We start from the raw sequence: 12,620 nt of genomic DNA on the forward strand, positions 1-12,620 counted from the left end.
TCCCTAAACGCATTAAAATGTTGAAATTAAAATGAACGAAGCACGATATATAATTAAATAAATCATTCTTTTAAAGTAATTTACTCTATTCAATTTTTTTGAGGCATAAGAAGAAGTATATTACCGTTTGCAAATAAAATGAAACGGAACGATATGAGATATTTGTCGTACCGATACGATCGATTGTTAAATTAGGCAAATCGAATTTCGTTACTATAGAAATACACGGTTCAATGGAAGGACTCGTGTATTGCAGTCCGATAGCTAGCACTCTGTCGTAAATCACTATTGTCGCAACAGTAATAGTAGTTAATTGTTGCCCATGCATAGTAAATGCACTTTTTGACCCGCACAGAATGCTGGATATCGACGTGACTTGTTGCGTATGCAATCAATAGCGCCTCCATCGCGGTGACACGCGACCGCGTTAAACATTAAAACGATTACCAGTTTCTGCCACGATAATTTAGCCTTCGTTATCATGTACAACAATAGAAAAATAATCATATGAAAATATTCATTAGCGCTTTATTCAACCGTTTTATCTCTTTTGCGATTGAAAATGTAAATGTGGGACACGTAAGATTATGTGTCCGCCTAATGTAGACCTATTCTACTAGCAAAACTAGGAGGCTTGCCACAGTATAGGGTAGCAGCTCTGGTGATTATAAAAGTGGCATAAATTTGTTATATTTTGCTTGAAGGTAAGCGTGATTGTGCGACTTGATGCATGAAAAATACTTTTTCGATTTGCTATTTGCGGCTGAACTTTCGAGTATTTTTTAAAAATAATTTTACGTTATATGGTAATGTTGATACAGGATTCTTTTCAACTTTTTGTATACGCATTAAAAAAGCGGGCTTTCAATGTCGTTATGTATCGTAGTTCGTAATTTCAAGTATTTTATTGAATATTTAAATAAATACGTAATACTAGTTTCTGAAAATTGGGACCTTCAAGGTTAAAATATAGAACCTATCATTCTAAGCTTTCTGCATGAAGAGAAACATTAATAACCTGGAATAAAATATAATCTGGAAAAATGGACCTCGCCAAACGCGATTGGCCATTTGTAAAAATACGACTGATCCTGGGATTTTCCAATATATCTCGTAGAATGTTTGTAGGGACGAGCCAAACAAGCCCTTCTCTGGCATTTCGTCGTATAAACACGTGAAAATATCCATTGGAAGAAGACTCGACTCCCACGCTACGCGTATCCCGTGTGTACACGATAAGCTTCACACGCGTGAGAGAATCGTGAATATCTAACACGTCATTACGTCGCGGGTTCCGCAATTAGAAGCGGCAAGTCAACGAACAGGAAGTACGTCTTTCCTGGATGTTAGCGGCGACAGTCCTTCATAGAACGTACTGTGTCCTATATTCTTTTTCAGGACGCCCCGACAAAACGTACTTTATGCCTCGCGATTCAGCGTTCGCAATTAAATGCGGCCGAGTATAAAACCATTGTTCCGTTGTTGTATCATACTTTTTATTTTTCCTCTTTTTTTTTCCTGTAGGGATAACCTTCGAAACCTTCTTTTCTTTAAAAAACGAGACTGGATAATCGTGAACCAGTTCTCTCACAGGCTGTTGCTCTAAAAAATACTCGGGCATCGGAGATCACTCGAAAACAAAGCGATTTACTTCAGAATCAAGATCATAAAAACATTTTGTACATTAATTTTCTCCGATGGTTTATTTATAGAAATATTCTCCTTGGAACTTCTTTTTTTATTGTATCGTTTTTAATGTTCGATTTTCATTTAACAGCCGGAGTAAATATTCTTTAGACGAAGGACAGCGCTGTTGTGCATTAACAAGTGCTTTTACAGAAATTCTAGGAAGTAGCTGACCAAGATGTTAGTATTTCAAGAAATTCTCAAATATTAAAGTTATCTTTGACTGTTTGTATTGCCACTTTGTCGGGATCTCATTAGAGAAACTAATAAAAATTTCTTATACCTGTTTAAAGTTGCTCAACTTCCTTAATTAGTTTTAGATCTTGATAAAGAACAAGTTTTAATCATCACTAATTGTATGAGTAACTGTATCTATCAAATACAAAGATATGCAAGTTACGTTTTTCCTGAATGTAGGTATAATTAAAATGATATGGTGCATAAAATGATAATATAAGATGGCGAAAGCAGACGTTTAATTAAACTGAAATTTCCATCTGATATTGTTTTTCCCTTAATAACCAAGTAAGATACGAGATCAATTAATGCGTTACACACGTACTTAATCTACGATACTCGATATACTTTATATTTTGCTTCTCTGTTTCTCAAATATTAAATGCAATATTAAAAGCATGTATTAAAGGACAAATTATACTTAAAAGGTATTAGTTTTCCAGAACAAATTTTGATCAGAAATCAATATTTAGGATACAAATATTTCAGAAATCAATAGAAACAAATATTTGTATTTTAAAATTTATTATAATATAAAATTATCACATGACATTGAAAATACATTCTATCTTTAGTGCATTAAAACAGTGGTACAAAATTAAACCAGGTAGCCTACGCTGCATGAACGGATTATCAATGGAAATGGAAGCTGTATCGATTGAGTAACTGCGGCGCTGACTTGTGGATGACACAAAGTTTACCCCGACACCGTGGATTAAGCAAGTTTGTAACCCACTGAACTTAGGGCGACCAGTTTAAAGGGTGGCTCGTTAAAGGAAGCACCAACGTGAATTCCGGTGCTACAGAATCAGTCCCGCAGTTATCGTTTCCGTCGTTAATTACGTCGGCCGGCTTTAATGCATCCCTTTTTCTTTAAAATACCTTATCTGTACGTTGCGAAGTAATCCGTATTTATAGTTTCAGCGCTTGTCAATAAATTGCATATGAGTAAGTATACAAGATGATTTATCTAATTCGATAACTTCGAACTATTTGTAAATTGTTCATGCCACGAAGGAATTCCGGATACAAAGTTTATGCAATTTTCAAAGGAAGATATTTACAATTAAACGTCTAACATTGTTTATATAATTATTGTACCATATTTTCAATGTTACATTTTAATTTCAAATTACGCGAATGATACTGTATATTATTTTGAATTTGCATCGATTCACTTAATTTAATTTTGATATTAAATATACAAATTACTGTATTTATGTTTTTGGCCGAGATCCATTAATTGTAATTGGAAATTGTAAATACGGTAGCTACAGTGTTAAAGGAAATCGCGAATTTATTATCGAGAGAATTCAGGATTCGTGGAAAAGTCATCTCGTAATAAGTCATTGGATCTCGAGGAGCGTACAAGAAAGATTCGAATCTCGATCTGTAACGAATTACACATGGCTCATCTAGCATTGATTGCGTAGCTTCTTTGCGTGATAATCAGATCATATATAAAACGAAAGTGTGCTAATTGTTCTGCGTGACTCCTGTGTTCCTATTACCGTTATACAAATAACCAAAGAAACCAATCAACCTGAATTTCTCTGGTTTTTCATGGAATTTAAATTAGTTTCGATGGAAAATAAACACCTGCTTTGTTTTAGAAATGAGTAGTTCAAATTGTTAGATACATATGTAAATGCATTTATAGTGGTGGAGCGTCGGTCCTTAACTGAATGCTAACCTAACACTATACCCAATGTATTAATGGCGAGACGTACAAATTTGGGAGAGTATGTGCTCGTTTATTACGAGTATTATTTCATTTTCAAATTGCGGTTGTGAACAGAGCTTAAATGTGCTTGAAACAACTGGAATTTGAAATGGGGGAGGAAGTGGTCAAGGATATTTGGTAGTGTAACATGGGCGCCGTTTAACATAAAATATCAGTTTTAGAGGAGACGGAGAGAAGCAAATGATAATTCCAAGGAATTGGAAAATAAATATTTCGTAAAGAAATATACAGAATAAAAATATACAACTCGAGTCGCAAAATTCACAGGAAAGGGGAAAGAAACGGGACTGCAATAAAATACGAAGAGACAAATACACGAGTTGCATGTTACAAAACATTAGATAAGCTTTATTAGTCGATATTTTACAATTCACGTGCACGGTCTCGCGATCAGTGTCTGCGAATCGTGCTCGGTATTCAAGATCGAGCGTGCCGGCGCCGTTTTATCTCGAATTTCCATGAGTGCTTCCCATAAATCATATCTAATGCCACGAAGCTCTTCGTGTGAATGGGACGAAAGTGAATGAAAAAATTCAAGTCGAGACAGCGCTTGCACGGCGATCGTTTGATATGCGACTGATCGTACAATAGATCTGTTCGTTGTTCGCGACAAGACAGCAAGAACTTCTCCATAACGTGTTTAACATGCAATATACTTCTTGTAGCACCTTAGTCTTAGATAGGGGAACGTGTAACGCTAGCGGTTCGATGCCAGTATGGGGGATACGATGTCGTTTCGAGCACGTGCTCGCCGTTTTCTTCTTCCGTTCTGATGCCTCAGCAATGGGGACAGCGAATCAGACCGTTCACATCGCATTTCGCGCACTTCAAGGCGACGAATTCCGCGGTGAAGTCGTTACGATGAACAGACCTCTTGCTGCCATTGCAAACCGGGCACAGCTGCCACTGGTAACCGCCGCAGAATAGGCACACTGTGCACGCGTCTTCGCTCTGAAATAAAAGTCAACGGTGTAGAGATGAGTAACCATTTCTTTTCCTTTTCTACCTCTTTTTTCCGTGGATAGTGGTATGAATGAACTTTTGCATTTGGGAGGCCTTAGATTGAAGTTATGACTGGATATATGAAATGAAATGTTTATATGTTTGATTACACGATGCGTTAATGGCGGCTAAAAATGAAGAAGCTTGTTGAAGAAAATATAATACATATAGTAAATTTTACAATAGTGTTTCATTGTCTATTAGTATTCCGATATAGTACTCATCTTCTCATATCCTATTATACTATTCTTGTTTAATCGTTGTTAGAGGAAAAGAGCTATTCTAGACTCGTAATAACGATGTCTAGACAATTAGAAAGAAGTCAATAGCCCTATTGAGAAATATAATCGTCGTGAATACTCTGAGTATTTCCGGCAGTAAAACAATGGTAGACTAACAATAGCTGTATAATTATGGGAGGAAAGTATTTTGAATGTAACCATATTACAGTAGCTGGAAATTATCTTTCATAAACACCCAGATCACACCTCCTATAAGGGGATTTGATGATTAATTGCGTCATGCTGTTCGGATTGAAACGTGAGTCTGAATGAATTCTAAATGCAGAGCGTGTACGTGAGACAAGTTCAAGAATGTGTTTAAAGCGAAGAAAGAATTTTAATTAAGCTTTGATCTAAGTAGAAAACACGCACAGTGGAGAATTACTTGGCAGATTTAGAATTAGAATTAAAGAGCAGAGAGTTGCGCAATTAAGCATATTTTAACATTAATATCTTCGTATCAAATATATATCTAGCTTAATGTTCAGAATTATCGATCGTGTTTCTGATTTGATCATCCGTAGCAATTCCATTCACATTATATATACATTTCATCTACGTAATGCGCTGAACCTAATGCTCGAATAATTGCCGGACTCTATCATTCAACGATTATAAAAGAAGCGTGACGATTCTTATTTCTGCATTAGTTTTCAGCGCACGCGGTGTGTTCGGCGATGTTGCCCAACATCGCTTTCACTTTTACTCATTTTCAATTGCATTCTTCGCAAAAACGACGAATATACATCAACCTGAGAGTGGACGATGTGAGAAACGAAATTGTTTGTTTAACTTCCTTGACTTCAACGCTCTCGATTTCGAAACACGTCGGAATTTCAGTGTTTTTACTTTAATCCTCTTTGTCGTGTGTTTAACACGCGCTTTGATGACAAATTAAAATGCTCCTACCTTTTCACAATATTATAAAATATATCACAATTGAACAATTAAATATATAATGTATTAAAAGATAGAAGGGAAGTCAATGTCAAACTTCTGCAGCTATAGTTTTCGAATCCAATAAAATATCGTCCAACAATGGGTAGATTTCAGTATAATATCGATGTAACACGGTAGCGTTGTAAATGACAAGACGTGGTTGATATTCAACGTGTTAATGAAATAAATCTTATATACACGTTACACGTGTAAGCTACATGTTTATCGTACGAAGGAAGATTAGAATAACGATGATACATTATGCAAGTATTGCGTAAAGAGACAGGGGGGAAAGGGTATATCGTGGGTGTCGTTTAATTACGCGTCTTTCTGATACATCACATGAATCGGTAATTAACTTTTATTTAAAGAAAAATATACGATATTATTGTTTTTCTCACAACTCACTCTCTTAATTTCTCGGAGGCAGTCCGCAATGTTTTCTTGAAATTGTGTAATTGTTATATAAAGTTTATTCAATCATTAATGACTTGATTTAACATCAACGTGATAACGATCGTATATCTAATTGGACAAAGTTATATATATTACCCAACATTTTAAATCTTTTCTTTAGAAGACTAATAATTTCATCTCAATAATCTATTAATACAGAATATATCATTAATATTAACACTTAACTAACACTTTGAAACATATAGATTTTTATACGCAATTTTTAGATTAATTACTCGATTGATGCGTTAACATGATCGCACACAGAATTACATAAAGCGCATCCTTCATCCACCATTTCTTCCAATTAAACTAGCCCTTATTCCTGCCAGTTACATAATAACTACTCGCCTCTTCAATCTCATTCTTATTGCAAGATAATCAGAAACACATTTACCTTACACGAAACGTATACACTAATCGTGTTTCGATTTTTATACTAAAGTGTATTTTATTATCGGCAGAAAATTTCTTTCGGTGGAGACATATAGCCTTGCGGACAACAAGCAACCGCAAACTATCGCAAGCCTTTGAGAATGTTTGAAGTCACAACAACAAATCAGAAAAAATTCGCTATTACATTTCTATGGATCGACGAACGTACGTGAAAATACGTTTTAATTTGGTTTCGACGTAAACTTTTGCAAACAATTACAAGCATTTGCCAACTTTCGATAGGGTTTTATGGATACTGAACGAAATAATCGAATGTAACGATCAAGTAGCAATTTTTAAATACGTCAAGGTATTAATTTTCGAAGGATTCGTTGAAAAATTTATAGACCTTGCATGGAGGAGAAAAATGTCCTTGTGCTGACATGAATCCAAAGGACGACCACAAGGTTTAAGGGCCGACAGCACGGAAAGAATATCAGGAAAGTGATAGTGGTAGCGACAGTGTAAACGACCTTTATTCGCTGCAAGGTAAACTTCAATTGCACGACATCGAAATTTATGATCGCGATGGAAAAGGAAGGTGGAGGCAGATATCGTCGGATAAAAGTGAAAGGATTGTACAACCTTGTATTCGCGACGGATTACGCGCGCGCACGATCGTCCGCCAACACGCAGTTATGTGTATAATGCCTGGCACAGCTGTTCCATTCTACTACACGGCATAAATATTCCACAGACATGGAACATAGTTACGTAGCGAATTCTCGGAACCGTCACGGAATTCCTAAAGGGTCAAATAATTCTCCGGCGTGAAGAACATTGGCAGAATTCTCTGTAATTCTTCCTCAGAATTACACGGTGACAAAAGATTGTGGTAAAATCCGCGTGTTCAGCATTCGATACGCTAAGGGAACTGAATTCTTTGGCGAATTGAATCGAATTGTAAGAATATCGAATTCGTGGTATGTATTCAGTTTGATAATAGAGGAATTACGTGAAGGAATAATATGATGTCATTAGATGCTGATACGATTTATTATTATTAACTGTGATATCGGAATTTGTAATTCTGTTACAATATTGGATCCGAACGAAGTTACGAAGTTGTGAACTGCACACTACATTAGCGGTATACCTTACGTATGAGAGATGATCAATTACTTTCTAGTAATCTTTAGAAAATTTTTCTCTGCTACATTTTTTTGTCACAGTTTCCTCAGTTTTATTAAAAGCAGATTTTTTTAAGTAAAAGCTGAGTTTAAATTATAAAAATAGTTTTAACACCAAGGTCAATCGACCAGCTATTTTTATAAAACTAATTATAACGTTGAAATTTTCTTTGCGCAGAAGTTTATAATAAGATAAACAATAAATCTTCAATCAACATTATTTTTGGCCAGCAGCAACTTTTATGTATTTATAGTAACGTATATAAAAGAATCAATCACGTGGTGAGATACTCTTTAAGTCCTTGCAAATCGATACTGATTTTACAAAAATTGATCACTGTCCGTCAAACATTTTAAAAGAAAGGAAATATGTAACCACCAAAAGTTGTCAATTAATTACTCAAATAGCCACCGACAAAAAGTATCTGTTGCAAGTGTTAATGAAAATGCTGATTTATAAAATGGAACTTTTAATTACCTGGTAAGGCTTAAGCATTTCTCTCAGCTCTCCAGATTCGTTGAGTCGCTCTACGGTGTCGAATCCCTGTAAGAAGAAGCAACTTTTAGTGACACGAATATCATCCACAACTTCGTATTAATGAAACTTAATTATCAAAGCTAACAAGAACACGTAGAATTTCTGGGCATTTTCTCTTTAATTTTCGTAGGATTCTGTTTCACTCGCAAAGGGCGCAATTGGACAAGTCGATTTTAATATCAAATATGCGATAATCGCTGGCGATTACAAAGCGTTTCATTGCACAGAGACGGTGGAAGGTCGCGTAAGCTTATATACGAAGAGACGCGTATTAAAATATTTATGACCAAGTAAAAGCCGCTATAATCGCTTTGGTTTTGCTGTCAAGCGTTTTCTCTATTTTCACGGTATTTTATCACCGATCGTTTAGCGGTACCGCGTTATCACACACACGTGACAACAGCTGTTGGTAATGAACATTTTATGAAACTTCGCTGTTTAAACAGTTACGTACTCCAATGATTTTTAATAGTGCCTGTTTATCCATTACCTCGCGTGTCTTTTATTACTTTCCAGCGTTTTTTTTATTTTTATGGAACAGGATAGCGGTTTGGTTTCCAGTGAAAGGAATTGGCAAATAAAGTATAGGTGATCTGTAAAAACGTGTCTCAATTTTTAACTCGGTCCGTGGAAATGTTTCGACATTAAAGCGTGAGACACAAACCGGTATTAAATGGAAACTACTGTTGAGGGTTTTCACTACGACTCGCTATTGATAACAGTTTTGCTCAAATTTGGAATTGTAAAGTGACTAATCATTTTAACAATTCAAATTCCAGTTCTATTTCAATTTTAGCAATTCATATTCGTAAATATTCGTATTGTTATCTCTCGTTAATAAATAAAACCGCGTCTCTTACCATCACTAAATCTCTTCAACCGAACAATGAATTCGTTATCTATCAATTGGTAATTTCCATCAATAATACATACAATTAATTCATTATTTTAAATCCTAAATCGAACCCACTCCCTTTTCAAATCCCAAACGTGGAACGTGCCTCAAGGGAACATCCAACGAATTATTCAACTTTCGATATCCACGCACGTCTGTCGTAACCTATTACGAAAAAACGAACGATCGATGCCTTTCACCAATTCCAATTCGTCACCCATGTCGCGACAAGACGAATTCATAAAAACAGTCTCAAACGAAGAATCATGCAAACGATACGAATGCCATATTGGCCATCTATTTTGTAGGTTTTTCGAAGCTAGTAGTGGATCCGTACACTATCACGTGGCGCGGTCGATGAGGAATGCAGTTGGAACGCGGTGTGTTTCGTTTACACACGCTCGCCAGAGACCACAGGGGACCGCGGTGCCTTATACACAATCCACTTCACCTTTCGTTCTCTCTTTCGCACTTTTTCCCTGTTCTCCTCTCTTTCTCTCTCGATAGACCTTGGATCGAGCGGTTTGACATTTCGCGTTTATCCGCTCGACGATTATCGCGAGTGACCAAAGCGACGATGCAACCGTGCGTTCAATCGACAAGATCTCTGATATTCAGCGCCGCGACGCGACTAGGCACTCGGTGAAATTGGGCAATTGCGATGGCGTTGATAGGAGATACGCTCCCTCGATACGTGTTTAGAGAACCAAATGATTATTATATATTCGCTGTTTGTTCCGAAGAGTTGAAATTGATTGCGCTAACGCGACAGAATTCGGCTGAAATTGTGAAATCCAAGCTTTCGTGTTTTGTGTCTTGATGCCTTGTGATTGATAGATTCTTGGTGGAGAAGTATATTGTTTGGTGTGTTCGAAAAGAATAATTGCTTGATGATTTTTTAGTAGGTTATTAAAAATTAGATTGAACTATTTTTATCTCATAATATTATATTATTCTTTTACTTTAAAAATATCTCAACCTTTTTCCTTTATATTTTTCTAGCGTATATAATATTCCTTTGACATATTTCCAATCACGTAACAGCAGAGAATGGAAAAGGATCACAAGAGTAAGAAATATAAGAATTAAATTTGAAAGTTGATAAAAGAGCGCGAGAAAGCGAAGGGAAAACATTAAGAATTGTTTCTAAGGAAAGCTATTCGCATTAATGGAAAGCCTTAACGATGATTACGTTTAATAACTTCTTTCTATTCCTAACTATAGCACGGTGAAATGATACAAAATGTGAAATGAGTAGCAAAATGTCACAGTGTTGGAAAGGTGAGGGCCAACTTAGCTGTTATTAAACTCGAAGTAATTTCGTTTTATGATTCCTAAGCTGCATTCCATTTTCGCTTTCACTTTCTTCGCTTTCTTAAGAAATAACTGAAAAAATGATACTTATGTGGATATTGTAAATCGATGAACAGAAGAGCATCTATAAGAGTTATTAATAATATATAAATTGGAAATCTTAATATGTATTTACATCCAAAAAATTATTTATAAATTCATGTTACTCTATATTGTATACATATATTTATATTACATACATATTAAAATTAATTTAGGATATGGGAAAAACCACATGATTCTCAGCGATGATGGCAAACAATAATGAGAAGAGAATCGTGAGAAGGTGTCCTTAAATCTTTATTAAAACGAGCAGTCTCATAAACAAAAAGATATTTCGTAATATATTTATATGCACTTCCCTATCACAAAAATCTTTCACATTAATAAAACTGTTAACTTCCGGAAGCACATAATTATATCATTAAACCTTTTTCCTTCCTCTCTCAATCACTGGACTTTTACTATTCAAACATACTTCATACAAGGAGTTTATACTTCAAGCTTCAGAAATTTCATCGTTGGAAACGCTCGAAAGTAAAATATACAACTCGAAAGTGGATTTTTAGCGGTAACGAAGAGAACGTCTTGAAGAGCGAAATAAGTTCGCCATTTTTATAACAATGCTGCGAATCTGTTATCGTAAAATATTTGTTGCGAATGCATACGTACTTCGCGCCGATCTGGGAAATCTCTAACGCTCAATTTTCCTTGAAATTGCGTAATTTTTCGGCCGCGGATCGTTGTTCGTTCACGAGCGATCGGAATTTCTCCAGCCTCCCAATGATGCAATTTATTAGTCGGTGTGTTGCGACGTAATTGCGCACCGCGCCACTGTCGGAGCGTGCGTCTAATTGCACGGCATGTAATTGCACGTTTGTTTGTTCCATTTCGACTGGCATTAAGCGCTACGAGAACTTGTTTCACGACACCAGCACAAAATGTGCTTTTGTTTTATCAGTTTAAGTAAGAGGAAATTGGTGAAGTTGGGAAACAAGGTCACGATGTTTTGTTATCATAATTTCTACTTCTACTCCTTAATCTTCGCTAACTAGGTTGTGCTTGACGGTCGATGCGTTTAATACAGACGTGATCCCTAATATTTCTATTTTCCTGCAAGTTTCTTCATTCTATCTTAAACGATAATTTTTTAAGCAATAATAGATATACTTATTATTAGTGGGTAAGCGAGAGGTTGTAGGTTACATAATTTTACTGCATGGACAGATTTTATATCTAATAATGTTGTGATAAGTAGGACAATCGGTTGGCCCGAAATTTGCAAAATTCATTTGTAGTTGTTGTTCGGTTCAAGTTAATTACTGAGATGTACGTGTGATTCGAAAGTGTATTAAAAGTTCTACGAATCAGATACAATGATCGTAATGGGATGACTCAAGTATATTAAATGATATTTCTTAATAACGTTATGGTAATCATACTGTAACCTGAGATAATAATGGTTTTTGTTTAGAGTTATTTAAATCGATTTTATCTTAAGTCCAACTCAGCATGTGAATGTAAAATTCAATTCCTTTGTCTTCCCTGACAAGGTTTATTCTATCCATGAGATATTGAATGACGAATACTTATTATCTTTGTAAAAATGACGATCCTTCAGATTCCAGTATTACATGATTGACGTTATAAGGCGTCTACTTACATGTAGCCATACAGAAATCTTCAGGAATATCTCTGTACATTGGTGTAGCACTTCTTAGTTTTAATTCCCTACATATAGAAGTACAACCTCGCAAGAAACATGAAAATGGCATATATAGTAGAAGATCTTTAATTAAAGCTATGCCTGCGTGTGCCTTTTATCAAAATTTTTCCACCCTAGTTTCCTATTTGGTACTCAGTGAACTAAAACTTTAGGCGTTCCTCTCTCAGGCCATAAAATTCGAATAAATTCAAAGAACTA

The 12,620-nt window shown here is 35.6% G+C and overlaps 1 protein-coding gene across 6 annotated transcripts in view; it reads right to left on the reverse strand.

The window, feature by feature from the left end:
- Window positions 1–3,987: 3,987 nt before the first annotated feature.
- The window catches only part of LOC100647144, a 39,052-nt gene continuing 30,419 nt past the window's right edge, over window positions 3,988–12,620 (reverse strand). For all 6 annotated transcript variants that reach the window (XM_048406726.1, XM_048406727.1, XM_048406725.1 and 3 more), the window contains exons 4-5: window positions 8,389–8,454; window positions 3,988–4,618 (exon numbers count right to left, since the gene is read on the reverse strand). In XM_048406726.1, coding sequence (XP_048262683.1) covers window positions 4,445–4,618; window positions 8,389–8,454 — 240 coding nt within the window. In that variant the 3' untranslated portion in view covers window positions 3,988–4,444. The remainder of the gene's footprint in view (window positions 4,619–8,388; window positions 8,455–12,620) is intronic.

The sequence above is a fragment of the Bombus terrestris genome, chromosome 6 (assembly GCF_910591885.1).
Source record: "Bombus terrestris chromosome 6, iyBomTerr1.2, whole genome shotgun sequence".
Taxonomy (NCBI): Eukaryota; Metazoa; Arthropoda; class Insecta; order Hymenoptera; family Apidae; genus Bombus; species Bombus terrestris.